Genomic DNA, 21,030 nt, shown 5'->3' on the forward strand with positions numbered 1-21,030 from the left:
ATAATTACAGCATTTGTTCTATCCAACACTTTAAATCTTCCAATTTACAGCAGAAAATCTATCAAAATAGTGAAAAGGGCAACAACCCTCAGCACTGAACTTAAGGTACAGCAAACAAAAGCAGGAAATGATGGCCACCTTTGTGTGTATGTACCTCTGAGCTGAGTGGTTTTTAAAACGGAACTCACAGAACTCGGGAACATGCTGTGTTTTTAAGACACGGATTCCCAGCTGCGGATACGCGGAGTTCACGCGAGGAGGGTGCTTTGCGCAAGGTGATGGTGGCGGCCTCGTAAGGGGACCTTTCTATCCAGGTGACCTCAAAAGGCCTGAAGCAGGGACTTCTGCGGCTTCATCGAGACCCTTTGAATCTGGAAGCCACACCATGCAGCCCAAGGTGAGGCGGACCTGTGAGACGCGGCCCCGCTGTGGGGTCCCTTCCCTCTGGCTGACCCCACAACGCCCGAATAGGGCCGTTCGGGGCCGGGCCGTGATCACGGTGATCCCTTCCCTCAGCCCAGCTGCCCTCGCGCCCCTCGACGGGCAGCAGAAAGGGTCCAGTGAAGAGATGGCGAATGGGGGCACGCCAGGTGAACGGGACATGCCGCGCCGGTGGCCGACCCCGCTGCCCGCGGACAGAGGCAGGCCGGGTGGCTCCGGGCGTGAGTCAGAGCGATGGGCGGGGAGGCGCGGCCGCCCCTGGCAGCGAGCGAACGCTGCACCGCCGGGCGGAGGCGGGGGCAGCGTGTCCGGCCCAGACCCCTCCTCCCGCCTTCCCCCGCCCGCCCGCTCCCTCCCTCCTCCCTGCGCGACTCTCCCGGGGACTCGGGAGACGCCGCCGGGCCCGGGGCCTGGACTGCGCGGAGCCTGCCCCGGTCCCTCCGCCCACACCGCTGTCCCCTTTGCCGCTCGGCCGCGGGTTAAATGTAGCCCAGCGCCCCACGGGGGCTGCAGCAAGATGGCGGGTAGGTAGCGCCCCCCTCCCCCTTTCCACACACACCGCCTCCCCGGTGAGGCGCCAGCCCTCTTCTTCCCCCCCCTCCTCTCCCCCGACCCGGCTTCGGAAGCGCTCCCCGCCGCTGTCCGGCTCGGAGTGCGGGGGGCTGCGGGGCGGGGTCGGGTTGGGGGGCGCAGCCTGGCGATCCCCGTGGCAGCAGCAACGGCGGCGGCGGGGGGCGGCCCCGCGGGCGGGCCGGGTTACGCGTGGTGGGGGCTGTCGGGGTCGGCGTTCCGAGCGCGTTGGCACATGGTGTGTTTCCCGCAGATCTGTCGCTGCTCCAGGAGGACCTGCAGGAGGAGATCGACGGATGTGAGTGGGGCCGGGGGGGCGGCGGCGGAGTGGGGCGGCTTTTGGGCGAGGAAGTGGCTTCAGCGGGGAGCACCCACGGTGCATTGTGGGAGGCGGAGGAGGCCATGCTCCGCGCCGCTCGGTGCACATGACACGCACCCGGGCACGCGTGGGGCCGGCCGGGCTCCGTCGGGCTTTCCCGCAGGGCAGCGGCGGCGCGCAGCGGGGTGCGTTGGCCGGCGGGCGGGGCGGGGTGGGGCGGGGCGGGCGGGCGCGGGGGCTCCGTTAACGGCCGCCCCGCGGGGAGGTGTGGCAGCCTGCGAGCGGGCAGCCGGGCGGTGGCGTCCCCTCATGGCCTCCGCTCGGGGGGACACCTCCGGGGAGGAGAAACCTGATGGGCCGGAGGATACAGCGCGTGGGTTGCTTGATCCTTTTATAGCTATATATTTCTTTATATATGTATATATTTTATGTGTGTGTGTGTGTGTGTGTGTGTGTGTGTGTCTGTGTGTCTGTCTGTCTGTGTCCGTCTGTGTCCGTGTGTTCCCTCCCGTCAGGCCCCTTGTTTATGACCCTGATGGAGAGCTGTGTGTAAAAGAGCTAATGTCAGGATGTGAATTGAAGAGTGTGGCGCTGGTGCTGAATTACTAACTTAGGGGTATGAAGCCTGGCAGGGCAGACTGTGAGATGTTACTCAGGTGGGAAGGCGTCTGTTGGTAACGTCAGTACTAAGGGAGCTCCTTGGAAGCAGAGGAGGATGAATTTTGGGCGGAAAGTGTTAAAAAACAGAGGCGGAGGCAGCTGGTGAAGCCGGTGGCTGCCTCCTCGCAGTCTGCCAGGGACGTACAGACCCCTTGTTCCCGTCTGAAGGTGTTTGCTCTGCTGTGGTGTCTGCACCCTGATCCGCTCCCCAGGGGGTGATGCCAGGAGGATAACCTTTCATTTAATACCTTAGGTTTTTAGAGGAAAGTAATTTTAACTTTTCAGAATGTAACTGTTACGTCTTCTGTTCCAGTTTTGTCATCTGACATTTAAAAGGCTTTTATCATGTGTTGCCTCGCACAAACAAGGAGCCTTTCTGTAAGGCTTTGTTTATTAATTCAGATTGATAGCGTAGCTCTTTGAAAACTGTGTGTGTGATTACAGGAAGACTTCTTCAGAAGCAACACTTCAAAAAATGCACTCTTAAATTTTCACATAAATTATGATTTTTGTTGACTAAGACAGGAGTTGAAGTAAGAAGTGGTGTGTAGTCATTGGAGAGATGATTCTGAGTCCCTCAGTTCCTGGTGGTGGTTTGAATGTTATGGTCTTGCCTTTAAAAATGAAGAAATAATATATGTGTGGAGAGATGTGACTCAGTCCAGATGAGAGCATCCTGAAGGCAGGTGCTATAGAAATGTAAAGATTCGAAACCTCATTAAAAGTTACTGAGATTTTGATGGAAGTAGATAAAAGTGAATAGCTAAGTACTTGTGCATGTTTTTTTAAGGGAAAACCGAGGAATCTATATGAATCAACATGTGCTGTCTGGACATAGTTCAGTCACACGATGTGTTCTGTGGTTCTGGATTTCATGTGTTTTTTGTTCTTGTGGGGTGGGTGTGAGCTGGAGGAGAATCATACAGACCAGAGAGGCTGTGCATATCTTGTCAAAAGCACTCCTTCTGTGCAGTGGTATTTCTTTGAAATGACAATGTTTTGTACCCATGTACAGCAGGTCTTACACAATTTATGGAAGCATTCCTAATTGATGCGTTATTTGGGATTATAAATTCATGGTTGCATATAGGAAATGGACAATTAAAAAAAGATACTTTTTTTCCGTCAGTTTTTGCCTGAATCCCACCCTACAGAACCTCTTTGTTGTAAATATTTCAAATATTTATGGCTCTTCAGAGCAGTAGCATTGGACACTGGTTCAGAGGTGTATTCCTGAAGTAGTAGAATGCCATTGTGAGGAAAGAATTATGAAGTGCTGGCAGCTTTTATGCATGTGTGGTTTCTGCCAGCTGTGGTCTTGCTATTCAGTGTGCTAGGGACAAACTAGGAAAAAGACATGCAGGCATATCTGTAGTCATGGTAGTGTAATTTAGGAGGAGAAATTAGGTAAATGTAAAATTATATGAATTACAAGAAAAGACTGAGATAGGATCAATTGATCGGCTATTTTAAAAAGTGAACTAAGTAATAAATAATAAATCTTTGGCCTTTTTAATTGATCTGGTGTCAAGAAATAGGAAAACATCCATGAGGTACATAGGAGAAACCAGGAGTGATTAAGATGGGATGCATGTGTAAAGATCTGGATTGGACAACTGAAGCTGGGTCTCTGATTTGGCAATATGGCTTAGTATGTTCTACTAGATCAGGCATTCCTTAGCAGCTTATCAGCGAGTCCTGGTTTGATTCTGAATCACAAATTATTTTTAATTTTTTCATAATGACAGTCTACAATGTAGTTCACTTTTCTAATACAGTAAATGTACAAAAGAAAATGAAAGAATTATTAAGGTGAATAAGATACTTTTTATTGGTTGTGTTCTAAAGCAGCAGGAGAGTTGGGCAAACAGCAATGCATGGTTGCTGCTAAAAGTAGTGAACCAAGCATCTATGTATCCTTTTAGAAAGTTAAGAGCAGCTGTTGAGTGATCTTTGTCTTTAAGGTGTCTGGAATTTAAGTGTTTTACTGGAAAGTTGGAGTTTAGTCAACAACTTGTACAGCTGTACAATTTGTGACTCTCATTTAGTGTGCCAGCTCACTGGATTCCAATTAACCTGAAATACAAAACAGTAAATTACATTTTTGAGTTATCGTTTTAATAGTTGCTTGTAAAAAGAAAGTTTACCATTTCCCAAAGAGAACTTGATAAATATTTAGGTAAAGTGAAACATTTCTAGATTTCAACAGGGAGTAGTAAATCTGCTTTTGGAGGAGTAGGAGATCTTCAGAATATATGCTATGGAAGACATCTGTTTGAAAGTTGCCTTTTGTTTATTTGCTTAAGAGGTCAGAGATTAAACAGGAGCTTTTATAAGAAAGGCTTTTAGAGAGTGGTTGATAAACCAGCTGGATTGACTTTTAAATAATTAATTTCAGCTTTGGTTTGCATTTCTATTTTAAAAGCTTCGTATTATTTTCTGCTCTTGGTTGCTTGGTAACCAGTGAAATCTCTGATTTATTTATTTATTATTTTTTTATTATTTATATTTTTTTGGAGGTGAATGCATACTTTACACCTGATGGTACATGACACTGATGACTGATATAAGTAGTTACATAGGGTATTTCAGTACTTACATTTTACCTAATATTTTGCTTCTGTAGAGGTAGCTCCTGATGATTAAGGCTACGGTAATAGTTAAAGAAATTCTGGTTTTCCTGATTTCAGCCAGTTCTTGCTTGGTAGTTTGAAGTAAAAAAACAAGATGAAAAAATCAGTGACACTGTGTATCCTGGCTGAACATACAGAAGGTTATAAAGAAATCTGATTCCTAAATGTAAGTTCTTATTGTGAAAGGCAACTTTGTTATTGACTCTAACCCCCCCAAATAAGTAACATATCATCGTGTTTCATGTGTGTGAACCTAACAAGAATCTTTGTGTGATACCCACTAAGGCAGAAACTCACACTCTAAAGGCAATAGGGTGAAAATTCAAAGTGAAAGCCTGCAGAAGACTCCCTGTCCCATCTGGCTTCTATAAGGTCACAAAGTTGAGATGGCAGTTCAATGTCAGCTGCATAGTTACTCATAAAACTGCTTGGACTGTTGACTTCCTTGATTCTTTGTCTGAGATCTTGCACAGTATATGAAAAGAAGTCAGGGAAAATTTGGCCTTTGTTCAAATCTTTTTGTGCATACAAAATCCAAATGAAATAATGTAACTGTGTAAGCTATGTATAGAGGAGAAAATAAGCAGCAAAAGTGGTTGAAAAGCAAACACATGGGGCTGTAGATTTACATGCTGCTGCTGATAAATAAAATGTTCTTTATGACTCTTCCTAGATAGTTTGTGTTCTCTGCTCTCCCCCTGGATCTTTCTGAAGATTGATCAGCACAGATAGATGAAATCAGTGTACCATGATGCTGACTTCTTTCAGTCTGTCCATTGATGTGTGCAGGATGTGTATTCTGGAAAATAGAGCCATCTGTAATTAGAATTCAGATTGGGGAAAAAAGGGTAGCTTTATTTAACTTGGGATTTTAATTGTGATTTAAGTCAGGTGAGAAAAATTTTAATCTAATGACTGTATTTATTATTTTACATGTATGTTTTTTGAAAATATGTTTATTATTGATAACCAACAGCTACATTTACATACAACTTTCGGACTTCTGATAGTTGCTAGTACTACATGCATGCTTTGGTTACATAGCTTATGATTCAGATTCTGAAGCTTCACCTTATGTTGAGAAATGGTGAGTGATAGCTACCTTTCTGTACAATTAGACTAAAAATGCAGAAAACTGTGTTTTAATATCTAAGCATAGTTCTTTAATATCTAAGACAGTTCTTGTTTAGATGTGTTAAATTTCTTACAGAGATTTACACATCTGTAAACTTGTTTTCTTTGGCATAAGAGTTTACCAGTATGATAGATTGTAGATTTAAAATTGTATTTACAATTGGCAAATCTAGTGTGAATGGCTGTATTTTACTAGTGGATTAGACAGTTCTAAAAATAATAATAATGATAGTGAAACTAGTAGTTATGACCTAACATACCTCTGGTTTTTGTATAGAGTTCTTTTTGATTGATTGGAAAGGGAAGACAGATCTTTCTAGCCTCTGCTCTCAGCAGGCTTCTTTGTGAGTGAGCCAGTTACCTAACTGAGCTGAAGAAAATACTGTGCATCTGCAGATGTCAGAAGCTGGTTTTTCATTGAGGTGTTCCTTTTCCAGATGATCAGCAAATCATCTGGCATTAGCATTGAGTTTGTGTTGGTTGAATACTTTTAGTTAAATTATTCTTAAGGCTTTGGGTAGCACACAGGTTTCTTCCCAAATAGAAGCTAACTTCAATTTATTATTTTTAATGATACTTAAAAGTAAAAAAAATGTGGGTTTTTTTGTTCTTTTTAAAATAAAATCAGTTGTATTTCCCTGTGGTGTCAAATCACAATCACAGCTTGATGCTTTGTTGTAGTTCTTATTCTCTTGCAGTGAATTACATTGGCATAACATGCATTCATTATGTTAAAATTCATCTTAACCTTTCCCATAGCTGTACATAGTAATATCAGAAGCTTTTGCATTGTGGTTCCTTTGTTCCTTTGCCACAGAATAAGAATTAGTAAATTTTGTTATGCTGTTAGTTGTTATGTGTAGACTGCAAGTCATGTCGCTTCTTAGGCTTAATTCCAGCTTTGATTATAGCTGAATTTCCAACGTAATGTTCCAGTGCGGTGTCTCAGTACTGACCTTTTGGTCCCATCAGAGTCTTTGCTCTGGTGAAAGAGTGCTGGAATAGTTTGAATTACTGGATTGGTATTTCAGTCATCTGCAATCTTGGATGTCTGTGTTGCAAAAAATAATAAATTAATGGTGAACTTTCTCTAGTGCTTAATATGAGTTCTCTGGTGGGACTGAGATTCTATTCCATTGGGAATCTAATAACAGTTTTTTAATGCTAATGTAGCATGCTTGTTAAATACCTGTTTTCCCTGGAGATAAGGTTTTAATTCTCCTGACTCTTCAGTTCATTTCTTTGTCTTTTAATGTGATGATTGACCTTCATAGAAACTGGGAGACTCAGGTGGACAGCTGTGTCCCCATGGAATTTTGGTTTCAGCAGTCTCAGGTGGGTAATGAATGGTTAGTCACTTTCTTGAGCAATCTCTTAGGATCCTAGAGAGGAGATAATGTGAGGAAAGGTTTGTGCTTGATTTGATACTGGCTAATGAACCTTCTTCATGCAGCTGCACATTTTTTCTCCATTACATCTAGCAGAGGATTGAAGAACAGGTAATTTTCTAGGCTTTGAGCTTCCCCAGGCCAGTAGCATCTTTTCTGATGTGGAAATGGTGCTTTTTGCCAGCTGCCTTTTAAGTTCCTGTCTCTGGCAGGGCTCCTCAATTAAGGCTGCAACCTCTTATTTATTTATTTTGTTTGTCTTTTGTCTTCTGATTTATCTCCTGGGGTTTCAGGTATTCTCCTCCCTTTTTCTTCTTCTTGGAGGGGAGGAGAAAATAAAAAAAAAGGGAGTGAAAGAGGCAGGAAGGAGCTGGAAGTTTCCAAAATCTTGCTTAAGAGTGAAACCATGGTGTTTGTGCAGTTGTTTCTGACTGCTGACCTGTTGTGGAGGTGGCAGATGGCAGCATGTTGAAGATAAAATGCCTTTCTTTACTGTGTGTCTTTTGCTGCTAAGACTTTCCCTACATGTGGGCAGGAAGCTTTCATTGTAAGAGTAGTAGCTGCAAGAGATGACTTGTGACAGAACTGGATGAAAGGATAGGTTCTGCTTTGAGAGCTAAAGTAACAATTCCCCCTGGAAGAGAGAGGCAGGAACAGCTGCCCCTAAAGGAGCCCAGAACATCAGGGCTTCTTTACTTTAGAAGGTATAGCATAAGAAAAAAAGAATGTGGTTTCATGTGGTGTGGGAGGGATGCTGCAGTTCTTTCTGGCAGTATGGTGTTAAAACCCTGTTCAGGATGTAGATTGAACAAAATGTCAAAATACGTTTGTGAAGGGTGTTCATTTGCAACAGCATAACAACTGTACTGAGCAGAGTACTGGTTTGCTACAGTGTTTTTGAAAGGTATCCTGCTTTCAGCTGGGATAGAGTCAGTGTTCTTCCTAGTAGTTGGTACAGTGATGAGGTTTTTTTTGCTTTAGTCTGAGAAGAATGCCGATAGCGCACTGATGCTTTAGGTGTTGCTAAGAAGTGTTTACCCCCATTAAAGGCTTTTCACCCTCTCATGCTCTGCCAGTGAGGAAGGGCACAAGAAACAGGGAGGAAGCAGAAACAGGACAGCAGACCTGAACCAGCCAAAAGGATATCCCATACCATAGAGCATCATGCCCAGTCTATAAGCTGGGGCAGGGGGGGTTGGCTGGGAGTGGCTGATCGCTGCCTGGGGATGGGCTGGGTGTTGTTCAGCACTTGGTGAGCAGTTGTATATCACTTGCTTATTTCTTCCTCTCTCTCCTTCCTATTTTTATTATTCTAATAATACTATATTTTATTTCCATTATTAAACTGTTCTAATTTCAGTGTATGGGAATTTTTTATTTTATGTTTTTTTTCTGGTTCTCCTCCTTGTCACACTGGGGAGTGCGGGAGCTAGCAGGCACCTGTACGGTAACAGTACAATAAATATGCACTATTCTGCAGTATGAGTTCCACAAAAGCTAAATATACTAATGTATAAGTAATGTGTATGAGTGATAATGCAGACTGCTGGCGTGTTGTTCTCTGGTAAACAAGCTTGCTTAGGTGTTTTCTTGTATTGTTGCCATAGTGCCTGAACTGTTCCCAAATATTTGAATGGAAGAGACCACCTTTTCCTTCCTCTCTAGCCTGCAGGAGGAATAGCTTGATTAGTCCGTAGGGATACTTGCTTGTGTAAGTTTGCTTGTATGTATGTTTTATTAGAGAAAACTACTTTAAATAACATTGAAATCGACACTCATGGCTGTTCCTTTTCCTGAGTTAATGTGCTGCATTCTGTACTGCTCAGTCTTCTCCCATAGTCCACTTTTACATTTTAGACTGAGCATGGACAGGAAAAAGCATGGGAAGCTGCAGAAGGAAGAAAAGCGTGAAGAGTTACAGAAAGAATTTCCGCTTCTGAATGCTCAGGAAACACAAAGGCTTATCCCATCAAGAGTTTTGAATGCTGTCAAACAACATCTCAAGGACATTGTCTGAGTTTTAACTGGAGAGAGGAGAAGTACAGTTAGGAAGTTCAAAGTGATTTATATTGGAAGGCCACATTTTGTAGATTATGGACGTACTAGTCATAGAACTTGTCTTCTCCTGCAGCATTTAGCCCAAGTAAGTGTATTCAAGTTACTGTGCTTGAACTAGTCAAAGTAACTGTACAGTAGAGCAACACTTGATTCAAGTGGAGCAGTTCAGTTAGTAGCTGATACGTCATAACTCATGGTGTCACATCAGCGTTGTGTCCTGTGTACATGATCTCCCTGGTCCTACCATGAAAGGACATCTTGGTTGAAGATGAAGTGGGATTCTCTTTGTAGTGCTGCAGAATTCTCAGTCAGTCACTGAGTCATTCAGAAACCACTAGGCAGCAGTGCTTTGCAGGGAGAGGATGGATACCTTTCTTTGACTGTAAGGAACTTGAAGAGGAGAAAAAAGTACCTTAGATGGAACTTCCTGCTTGCAATAGCTGACTTGCTTCACTCTGGCCTCACTCCGCACTCTTAATTGTATGCAGTTGTTAGGAAGGGGTAAAAGACAGACACTTAAATAGCAAGGGACTTGAGTACCATGGTGATGGGTGTGCCATGTTACCAACGGGAAATAGGCAGACAAAATGTAAACTGTTAATTGTTTTCACTGGTAGCTTGGATGTCCTTCTCTTTGTTTGAATTTCCTCTGGCCAGCCTTTGCTGCAGGTCAAACTGTTGAAGGTACATTCCACTTGTACAAATAAATGACTAGTGAGCAATAGGAGATAGAACTGCTCCTTTGTTTTAGAGCAAGTCAGGATTTTCAGTGCTGTGTATACCTGGACAGACAAACTTGTCTGTAGCCACACCTGTCCTTGTTGCTTAGAGAATTTTGTGTTGACCCTTGTTTCCTCTGATGTTTGCTGAGAAACGCAACACCTTCGTCATGCTTGATAACTGTCTTTTACCGAAAGTCTTTGCGAAATGAAAATATTCTCTTAGTCTGTTAGTCTACTGGATCTTTTAAATTTGCTGTGCCATACTTGCATAAGTCCTGTGTGTAAACAGTTGCTGATTCTGATGCCTGTGTCTTTCTTTCATCTGCTGAATTCTCTCTCTGCAAGCTTGTACCAAAGATCTATTTTGAAGCGTTTGCTCTGTGCTTCAAGCTGTTGGCAAGCTCTGCTATGAAAGTGCTACATAGAGGCTAATGTGGTAAGTCTTGCTACTAGCACAGCAGCTTTGCATCAGAGCTGCTTTGCATTTCCCCCTTCTTGTCTTCTTCCTTGCTTCTCCCTCTCTCCTCCTTCAGTCCCACCCCCAAACCTTATCCCACCAAATTTGGAGTGCAGGCAAAGCCTGTGCATACAGGTGTGGTAACTTTGCATTCGTAAGAGGCTTAAGGTACAGAGTGCTCTATACTCGAAGGGGAAATTTAGGGAGAGATAGAGAAAGGGAAGTGTGGTTCTTATTTCTGCTAGTATGGTGGGCAGACTAAAATCTAACTGTTATCAGTTGCAGATCCTTTTTATGCTTTTGTGCACCTATTTTGTAATTTCGCTGAGTAAAACCACACTTGTTCAGATTTGTGTTTTTCTCTGAAAACATTTGCAATATTGGAGTGAACTTGTTACCTATCTCATCTGCATTTTCAGTCTCAGACTACAGGAGGAAAACAGAGATAATAGATTTTAAGTGTTTCTTGGAAAAATCGGCTCCCACTTTCTGACAGTGGGATCTGAGATCACCAGTGATACCTGGATCAAGCAGGCAGGGTGGTGGAATTCAGCATGACAAATGTTTTTTGTAATACTTGTGTAACTGTCATCGCAATAGCCCTTGGTTAATGTTACTGAAGCAGTGCAGTAAATTTGTGTGAGCAGATGAAGGTGAAGTAGCGTGACTGACACTTTGGTCTGTGATGTCACTGTGGAAGCAAGCTGGAATATAGTGTAGTGTGAGAGGGTAAGAGTAATGCATTACTAACGGTGGACAAATACAGATATTTAGCTTCCATGCTAAATGTGGTGGATTTTTTTGTAGAACACTGATGCAAAACAGTGTTTTTTTAATAGAAAATAAGATGGAAAAGAATCTATTTAAAATATTGAAGCACTGAGAGAAACTTGCTCCTATTGTTTTGTGATTATGATTACCTATTATGTAGGTAGGACTTTATTCTAAATGCTAGTAGGACTTCTATTTTTGCTTTACAGTTAAACAGAAAAAATACTTGCTTGAACAGCAGAACAGAACTAAGTCCTTTCTGCATGTAAGTGATGTATTAACCTCAACGTTCTTATGGTTACAGTTGATACAGAGCATAGTAAATAGCCTGTACTGCAGTTGAAGAAAAAATAGTCCGTTTTACTGGAGATGTTTGTAGCAATACAGACTTCTTAATAGATCTTCAGAATGCTTTAGGAATTCAGAAAATAAAATGAGAATGGTAATATTAGATGGAACTCCTGAGCATTTAAAACTGCTTGTTGCTCAGCTTCTAGAAATGAAAATTGCTCATTTTTAGAAAATCTTTTGTGTTGTTACTGAGTGCCCATGGCAAAATGATTAAGGATATGTTTTTGCCATGGAGCCCATAGCAAATACAGAAGAATAAAAATAATATATGTAGGCCTTGCTGCTGAACAGCCTGTGGCAAAAAATTGTTCATGCAGTATTACATACAAGAAAAATAATTATTTTTTCAAACATGATGATGTCCACCTGTCTGTAAAAGACACAGTATGATCAAAATCTTTGTTAAAGATATAAAGATACGTAGTAGAAAAATGGGCTTACTTGGAAATTGGCATATTGGCTATGGTTTTACAGGGGACTGACTTTTAAATGGATCTCTGTTTTGTTATTGCATGTTTGTCAGCCAAGCTTGTCAGTAGTTGACTAAGCTCCTCTAAACATAGTCTGTTTCAGCAAGATTGTATGGTCCAAGTTAGTTAATAATTGTGACAAGTAATTGTTGTAACCTTGCCATAAAACAGAACTCAAGGGAAACAGGAGAACTTAAAGTGAGGGGATGTTAATATATTCTTGGTATAGTACAGACTAGATGCAAGATAGATGAGCCTGAATAGTTTCTATCATGAACAGTCAAACAAATGGTTGGACAGGAAAATGAAGATACAGAAAGAAAGAGGTTTACTTGGGTTGTGTCATAAAACAGGTCAGTGACAGGTAACTGAAACAAAGTCTAGTGCTTATTATCTGATGCTGCCTTGTGATCGGTGGTAGTAGTGTAGTTTTGAATAGGAGTTTGCAAACTACTTACTTTAGACAAATGCGTTTATGCATTTTGCTCTGCTTTGGTGCTTATGTGAACTGAAAATAGGGGAACTGTGATCACTTTTCACACTTGTCCAATTATTGTTCCTCACCACAAGTGATTTTAAGCTGCTGGGATAAGGTGTTAACTTCTAATTTCTTAGATCTATTTCTTTGGCATGCTGGTGTGAACATGTAAGACCAGATTGAAAAGTACTTAGGTTCTTCACTTGCATTAGTTTTCAGTGCTGTCTTGTAGCTCAGGTGCTTTCTGAGCATTTGGTCTGGACTTTCTGTACTGGTTTGAAAAAGTGGAGAAATTAAGATAAGTGACCTATAGTATTTTCTGCAGCAGGAAAGTAACACATGGCCCTGTTGCCTGGTATACATTCCGAAGTGAGAATGAATCTGTTCTGCATTTGAACTAGCCAAGGCTTGTATTGGCTGGGACAGAGTTAAATTTCTTCATAGCAGCGTGTATGGTGCTGTGTTTTGGATTTGTGCTGAAACTAGTGTTGATAACACAAGGATGTTTTAGTTACTGCTGAGCAGTGCTTACACAGTGTGAAGGCCTTTTCTATTTCTGCTTCTCACACTGCCCTGCCAGCAAGTAGGTTGGAGGTGCACAACTCTCTCCCAGCCAAAACCAGTACATTTGTGTTTAGGGTGTTTTTTGCATTGGTAAAATTTACGAAAGGTCCTGTGGTACCTGGGCAAGTGCTCAAAGTTTTGTGTAAAGCAGTGGAAGGCTGCAGACGCAATATTAATTTGACAGCCTTTTTGATAACTTTTTTGAAATAACCTTCCCAGTGTAGGGAATGTCAAAGTGGGCAAGTCAAAGACAAGCATCAGCTTAAGGAGCTTTGTTATTCTACTGGACTGATGTCTCTTTTCACTTGGATTCGTGTCTTCATGTTCCAGGTGAAAAGAAATATGTAAGATAACTGTAACGCTAATAGAACTATAAACTGTTTGCTAACTGATTGATTTATTTTTATCACTCCTTTCTTCCCTGTTGGTATTAGTGTTGCATTTATCAGAATGCTGCCATTTCAATGATCTCTTTTGTGAATATGAGCTGAGATGCTGGAATACTTAATAAACGTTATCCAGCATCAGTAGCAGAGGCATGTCAAGACCAGTTTAGTGCTAAACTTAATTCTGCAATGCACAAACACAGCAGTCAAATGCACATACCTCACTTTCTGTCTGAACTAGTAGGAGACATCCATCAGATAAATTGTAAGCAGCTGCTCATATTTTTATCATTGATATTTTCATCTGATACAGAGGGGATTTAGCAGTTTGGTTAACTAGTTTCACAAGGCAGAAGTTATCAGAACATTCTGTTCACTAAATCAAAGGCATCAGATATTTACTCAACTTTGATGCATGTTTATGTGTTAAGATATACCGAGTGAGCAGTTGCCATGTTCTGCACTATATAAGATGGCATCTACATCAGGCCACTTGCAGTAGGAATATTATTGGAGAATAAATGTAGAGGGGAAAGAAAGAAACATGACCATAAAGTTGAGGTTGAGAGAAGAAAAACCAGGGCAGTAAACCCAGTGGTAGTTGATGTAATTGTCAAGCTTTTATTCATGCATTTGATAGGTAAATAAAATAATAGTGACAGTAATGTTGGTATTTTGAAATAGCTTCTTCAACTTATGCATTTAAATTTATAGTATGATCAACAGACTGTAAAATAGGAAAATAGAAAATAGGATGTTGTCATAGGATTAATTTCACTGACTGTTAAGTGATGGGGATTTTTTTTTTTTTTGTTATGCCACAATTTAACAGTATTAATTTAAGTTTTGTCATTTAGAAATTGATCCAAGTGCAGTGGTTTAGCTCCCTAGTGAAAGGTGAAATTATAATGATAAAAAAATATTAATGCAATTAATTTCCTGGAATGAGGAGTATCTGTGTAACATTTCATGTGTGGATGTTCCAGAATGTGTTGTTTCAGAGTATGTCTTGAGTTTGTGAGCTGCTGCTGTTGGAGGCTTGACAACAAAATGTTCCTATGAGGAGGAGCTGAGGACTTTGGGCTTGTCTAGTTTGAAGAAAAGGAGGCTGAGGGGCTACCTTATTGCTCCCTACAGCTTCCCAAGAAGTGGAGAGGGAGATGCTGATCTCTTTTGCCTGGGTGCAGTGAAAGGACACCTGGGAATGGTTCAAAGCTGCGTCCATCAAGGGAGGTTCAGACTGGACATAAGGAAGAATTTATTTACCAAGATGGTGGTCAGTGGAACAGGCTTTCTGGAGAGGTGGTCTATGCTCCAAGCTGCCAGCATTTGAGGCATGTGGATGTTTCCTTTAATAATGTTATAACCTCTGTCAGCCCTAAAATGGTCAGGCAGTTTGGTGATGATTGTAGGTACCTTCAACTGAAATGTTCTCTTCTGAAAAGATTAGTCCTTGTGAGAAAGGTGGATGGCATAACTGAAAATGCAGGAAAAATCCTGGTTTCAGTTGAATTGATAGGCTGAATTAAAGGCTTGTGACCCTGTGAAAGGATGTAGCCTATTCCTTGGTAATTTAACCTGGCATAAAATCCTAGCTTGCATTATGAGTGAACTTTTACACCCCCTTCCCCATTTCCTGTAAAAATAAAACATTCTTGGGAAAAAAAAAAAAAAGCAGCCCAACCTACACCAAATGAACAACAACAAAAAACCCCAAACAACCAAACCCACAAAGCCAAACCAAACAGGGGTTCAAACAGTTGTGTAAACTTGGGGTTGCTAAGTGCTTCCCCTTTGTGATGCAATAGTTTTCTGCAGCTGACCTGCCTTTTAAGCCTTTCCTTCCTCTCCCCTGAAGTTTGCAATCCTCTACCTTAGGCATATCCAAGACCACTAATTCTTCTCCCCAAACTGCACTTCCATCTACTTTATCACAGCTACTAGCATGCTCTTCCTTATACCTGTTGCCCAGGGTATTCTTACGCACTTGCTCTCCTCCCCTCATTTTCTTCATTTGATTTCTGGCAAAGATTTCATGTCCTATCAGCAACTGCAGAATTTGGATCCTCGTCCAGGGATGGGATTTACAATCACTTAAACAATGGCCTTTGATTCCATACCTAGGAAAGGGGAGAATTAGTTTGTTAGTAAAAGGGATGCTGTTAATGCGATTTAGACCTAAAATATTACTCTTTTAGATAAATTTGGTGTTAAATATTTTGATGTTTGAAATATGTTAAGAAAGACATTCAGAAAATGGTACCTGCTTATGTATTCCAAATGTTGAAGACAATGATACAGTATCTGATAACCAATTTATGTAACATAGTATAATCATGTGAAAGGCAAGAGGACAGTAATCTCTTTCTTTCCTCCATAGAGTTCACTTTAAAAAAATAAAAATTGTTAGACTTCTAGATCTGTCTTTGTCTTCTGTGTGTCTCTATTTGCCAGTTTTCAAAAGGCTTTTCAGAGAAGCTTGGCTAGACTGAAGAATAGCTGTAGTGTACTCTAGTGTGTTTTGAGGAGTAAAGCAAGTGACCTGGGATAGTTTTTGTGCTGGTTAATAATTATGCTAGTTTATTTGGTGGTTGGATATAACACACGCATTTGACCTTTACTACATGCTTAATTTAGATTTTAAAAAGTCTTCTTGTGTTCTGTATGTTGTATTAACTCTTTATTTCAGGGCTGCTTACAGCTGTGATTTTAGTCTATGCGTCTTCAAAAAGCTGACTTTACAACTAGGTAAAAGTCACTTGATAAAAATACTGTTTTTCAGCTAAAAATACGGAGAACTGTGGATGTTCAGTGAAACAAATTTTGGAATTTAGCGAAAACTACTCAAAATCCATTAAGTGCAATAAACGTCATTAATCACTGTTGTGTAGAAGAGTCCTTATGGGTGTTTGGGAAAGATGGGGGGGAATGCAGTTAGTAAATATGTTGTCAATTGGAGGTTGCCTAGACTATTTCAGACCAACAACAGACATCACTTTAGTGTTAAACTTGTGATTATAAGGAATATTTCTGATATCTCTGATAGTTGGTGTGGATGACTACAGCTCAGAGTCTGATGTGATTATTATACCTTCAGCCCTGGACTTTGTCTCACAAGATGAAATGTTGACGCCTTTGGGAAGACTGGACAAGTACGCTGCAAGTGAGAACATATTTAACAGGTATGCTTTTTAAATGTCCTGTCTGGCTAATGGTATGGAAGCTATGCATCTGATTCAACTCTGACAGCCAATTTGCATAAGATACAAGTAATTAAAGAAAGCCTAACAACTTTACAATATTCTTCGGTTTCCACTCCTTCTGTTTGCTGATACTCCTGCTTAGAGACAGCAAGATAGTAGTGATAACAGAAGAATGTTTGCTTACCGTCACAGTAACTGTAGTTCAGGGTTCCTTGAACTTTCTTATTAATTGGCCGACATCCTTTTATTTTTTTTTTTGTGTATGCTTACATTCCTGTTGACACAGGCCTAGAAGATAAGTGAACTGTACCGGTAACTCTGTGTGGAAAGTCACTTCAAGAAAGCACTTCATGAAAGGTCAGGAGAGGATAATGAAGATCACTCTAGATTGCCTGAGGAGCCCAAGAAGTATTCTGCAATATATCATCCTTATCCATAGTTTAAGTTTGAGTATTGCTGCTTCTGGGTACTGAAAGTGAACTTGCGTGGTTAATACTGTGGTCTGCGTTTCCCCCTTTTTGTTTCTGTAGTACCACTGAGCTAGTGGCTTAATTTAAAAGCACAGGTATTGTAGCATACTTCAGATAGGAACACATACCCCCTATCCCTTGTATGGAGAAACTAAACACCATCATTTTAATTGTAACTGTAAACAGCTACAAGATCATAGAAATGTATAAAATATGTTAAGGTTGAGGTTTTCTGGTACTTTATTTTAACGTAGTTTTGTTTCGGCTCCAAGTTAATCTTTAATAAAGCATGTTTGCTTTTATGTTGAATTCTTAATTCAGTGGTATGCAGAAGATAAGTCTGTGATCAGCCACCCTGTAGGTTAGCCTCTTTTGTTTTTTATGGCCCGAGTTCTGTAAGGGTTTAGCCCTGTGCTTAACTTGAGTCATATGAAGTGTACTTAAAATTCCATACATGTATGAACGTACCCTTGTTTGGGAAGTTTTCATTCGGGATGAAGCTAACAATTATAGAATGGCTTCTTTTATTATGATCTGTAAGAACCTGTATGCATAAATCAGTTCTGAAATGTTTGATTTTAAAGTTTTCTGTTTTCCTGAAATCCAAAGTTTGTTGTATTTTACAATCTGAGATGACACCAGCAATTTGCTAACCAGGAGAGAATTCTTCCATGTTTGAGTACATGGGGAGGGAGGGAAGAGCGGCCTTTAGGGCTATAGGTGACAATTCTGTAGTAAAAGCCAGCAGGGAGGAGAACAAAATCAGAAACTCAGGTTCTGTGACTTGAATTTTAAACAAGAGTGGTCCTAATACTTTACTTGCCCATTTAAGAAAAAAACGTCTCTGAGTCTATCAGTATAGATTGCATGGAGTGTTGGGGCATGCATAAGCTTGAAGTCTTTTTGATGATGCTGCCCAGCTTTACACATCCTGTACTTGCCTGTGCTTTTCTACAGGGGATGATGGGGGGAGAAACTATAGTTTTCTCAGGTTTCTTTTTTCTGGGTTTTTTTTTTTTTATTAACTTGTTTATAGGTTTGATTTTTGCTTATATAGATGCATTGTTTAATCCTAGATTTCTTTGGAGACCTACTGTGTTATGTAGCATAGGAAAACGAAGGAAATGGTATATGATAACCATTAGTGATACAACTGTGAATAGCAATTATATCACTCTAATTGATAGTAAGTGTTGTGGGCAGTTTATGATGATTCAGCATTAGTCAGTCCCAGGATTAATTGGGGAAATTTTTGCTAGACACATAAACTGGAGCATTTTATAGGGAAAAGATACGGATAAACAACTTTGCTAGTATGGTATAATCACATCCAATTACATATGTGTAGTTTATTTTATGATTGAGTTGTTAATGTTTTGGTTGCTCTGTGACCTTGAACCTGCATTAGCGTGGAAGCTTCAAAATGCAGATGTCCAAACCCTTGAAACATAATCATATGGCTCTGGGATGCTGGTTTAGCTAACACAAGATGCCTCCCCTCTTCAGGCTGTACGGAGAAAGAGTTCCATTTTACCTGATGTATTTTTTCAAAGATACACAGTGTGGGGCACAGCTTTTAGCTGCCTTTTTTTTTTTTTTTTTTGAGGTAGATGAGCATGGCTCCCAGCTTTCCCCTTAGAGAAGAATCTGTAAGAAGTATCTCGTCCTGGAGATTACTATTCTGTAAATATAAACAGGGAAGGTTCAGGTTAGATATAAGGAAGAAGTTCTTTACTGTGAGGGTGGTGAAGCACTGGAACAGGCTGCCCAAAAGAGTTGTGAATGCTCCATTCCTTGCAGTGTTCAAGGCGAGGTTGGACAGAGCCTTGGGTGACATGGATTAGTGTGAGATATCCCTGCCCGTGGCAGGGGGGTTGGAACTAGATGATCTAGAGGTCCTTTCCAACTCTAATTATTCTAAGATTGAGCCTGAGTAAATTAGGGTAAGAATTTTTTCTTTCCACCCCCCCCCCCCCCCAAATGAATGAATTTGCTTTTAGTGTTTAGTTTTTTGCCTTTTTTTTTTTTTTCCCCTCATAATGTATCTTTTAAGGTATTGTTTTTCTTTGTTTTTATTGTAATTTTCTGCCTGGTATGTCATCTACATATGTATCATATTTGCAGTGTGTGACTTTTAACAATTACTACAAAAGCTTAGTCTCCTTTGAGAAGATTCCTTGAGCAGTCATGATTTCTCAGCTGTGATGTGACTGAAGGCCAAAGCCAGTTGCTTTGAGATGAAAATGGATCTATATCCTCATCCTAAAAAAATATATCAGCTCAGACTTGGAACTTGAAAATAGGAATTGCTTCTTCATTTAAATGTGTATGAATTTTGACATGGTGAACTGAAGAGAGTGAGGTATGGAATTCTTTAACAGCTTCCCAAATGGTGGAAGGATTTGCTGTGTGACAGTTTTTGGCATGCTATGGTCTACATCCTCTATATGGTCTTTTCGTGGTTTAACCCCAGCTAGACAGCTTGTTCACTCACTCCCCCCCTTCTTGCCCTCCCCCTACTGGAGGGACGGAGAGGAGAATCAGAAAGAATGCAACTCCCACGGGTTGAGATAAGAACAGTTTAGTAACTAAGGTATAACACAAATCACTGCTGCTACCACCAATAATAATAATGATAAAGAAAATAACAAGGGAAGAGAATACAGCACCTCACCACCAGCTGACCGATAACTTGCCCCCCCAGCCCGACCCAGCACCGACCAATACCTCCTCCAACCCTGCAGTCCCAGCCCTTCCGGGTAACTCCCAGTTACATCCTGGGCATGGCATACTGTAGTATGGAATACCTCTTAGGTCAGTTTGGGTCAGGTGTCCTGTCTCTGCTTCCTCCCGGTTTCCCCTCCTCCCTGGCAGAGCATGAAGCTCACAAAGTCCTTGGCCAAACCAAAACATCATTCTTATCAGCTCTGCTCCCAGGCTGAAAGTCAAAAACACAGCACTGCACCAGCTACCAAGAAGGAGAAAAAATGACTGCTACTGCTGAACCCAGGACAGGTCTGCATTTAAGCGTGGCTGATCAGCACCACAGATGTCTTAATCTACGAGAATGAAGAAGTTGACAAATACTGCAATACCCCTTCTTTGTAGAATTGTGAAATGATTTGGGTTGAAAGAAACCTTTAAAGGTCACGTAGTCCAACTCCCCTACCATGTGCAGGGACACCTTCCACTCGGACACATTGCTCAAAGCCCTGTCTGACCTGGTCTCAAACACTGGCAGGGATGGGGCATCCACATCTTCTCTGGGCAAGCTTCTCTGTCAGTGTCTCGCCACCCTCACAATAAAGAACTTCTTCCTACAACTAATCTAAAACTACCCTCTTTCAGTTTAAAGCGATTTCCCCCTTGTCCTGTCACTACTTGTAAACAAGTCCCTCTCCAGCTTTCTTGTAGGCCCCCTTTGTGTACTGGAAAGCTGCTATATTGTCTCCCCCAAGCCTTCTCCAGGCTGAACAAGCCCAACTCTCTCAGCCAGTCTTGTATCTGAAATCTAAGGCAAATGGAATCTTTTTTATAGTTTCATTAACAAAGAGACAGCCTTCAAACCAGATTTGAGAAGCATTTCTAGCATATGCTTTAATAATCCAATATCATATTGCATCAAGAGTAGATGCCAAGAAGAAAGTCAAGACCTGAAACAAGGTCTCCTTGTGTCTGGTAGCACTAGTATGCGTGTGCATGCATGCTTAGATGAGGGTTCCCTTTTGCTGTTTGCTTTAAAATCTAACTGCTGGTGCAGATTGCAGCATAGCTTTTGTGTCTTCTCATTTTAAAAACTCTTGGTTGGTTTTTACTAAGCTTTCTTAATGTTAACTTGCTTCCATTTCTCATTAAGAAGGCTCAAAAGTATAAAATGCTCACTGATCTGTTCAAATAGTGAGAGAGTTCTTGAAACACAGGCCCTTCCTTCCTTTTGATCAGCTTGCTTTGTAGA

At 41.2% G+C, this 21,030-nt stretch overlaps 1 protein-coding gene across 7 annotated transcripts in view; it reads left to right on the top strand.

Annotated features, from left to right (window-relative positions):
- The first annotated feature begins 201 nt into the window (after nt 1-201).
- The window catches only part of PPP4R1 (protein phosphatase 4 regulatory subunit 1), a 63,612-nt gene continuing 42,783 nt past the window's right edge, over nt 202-21,030 (top strand). Inside the window, exons 1-3 of one of the 7 annotated variants that reach the window (XM_061356289.1) lie at nt 202-965; nt 1,265-1,309; nt 16,449-16,584. In XM_061356289.1, coding sequence (XP_061212273.1) covers nt 386-965; nt 1,265-1,309; nt 16,449-16,584 — 761 coding nt within the window. In that variant the 5' untranslated portion in view covers nt 202-385. Of the gene's footprint in view, nt 966-1,264; nt 1,310-1,329; nt 1,516-1,574; nt 1,704-16,448; nt 16,585-21,030 lie in introns of those variants that run through there. The other 6 variants (XM_061356288.1, XM_061356294.1, XM_061356292.1 and 3 more) reach the window with 6 other exon arrangements.

The sequence above is a fragment of the Neopsephotus bourkii genome, unplaced genomic scaffold (genome assembly GCF_033783945.1).
Source record: "Neopsephotus bourkii isolate Nb327-2 ecotype Australia unplaced genomic scaffold, CSIRO-AGI_Nbou_v1 NB_846, whole genome shotgun sequence".
Taxonomy (NCBI): domain Eukaryota; kingdom Metazoa; phylum Chordata; class Aves; order Psittaciformes; family Psittacidae; genus Neopsephotus; species Neopsephotus bourkii.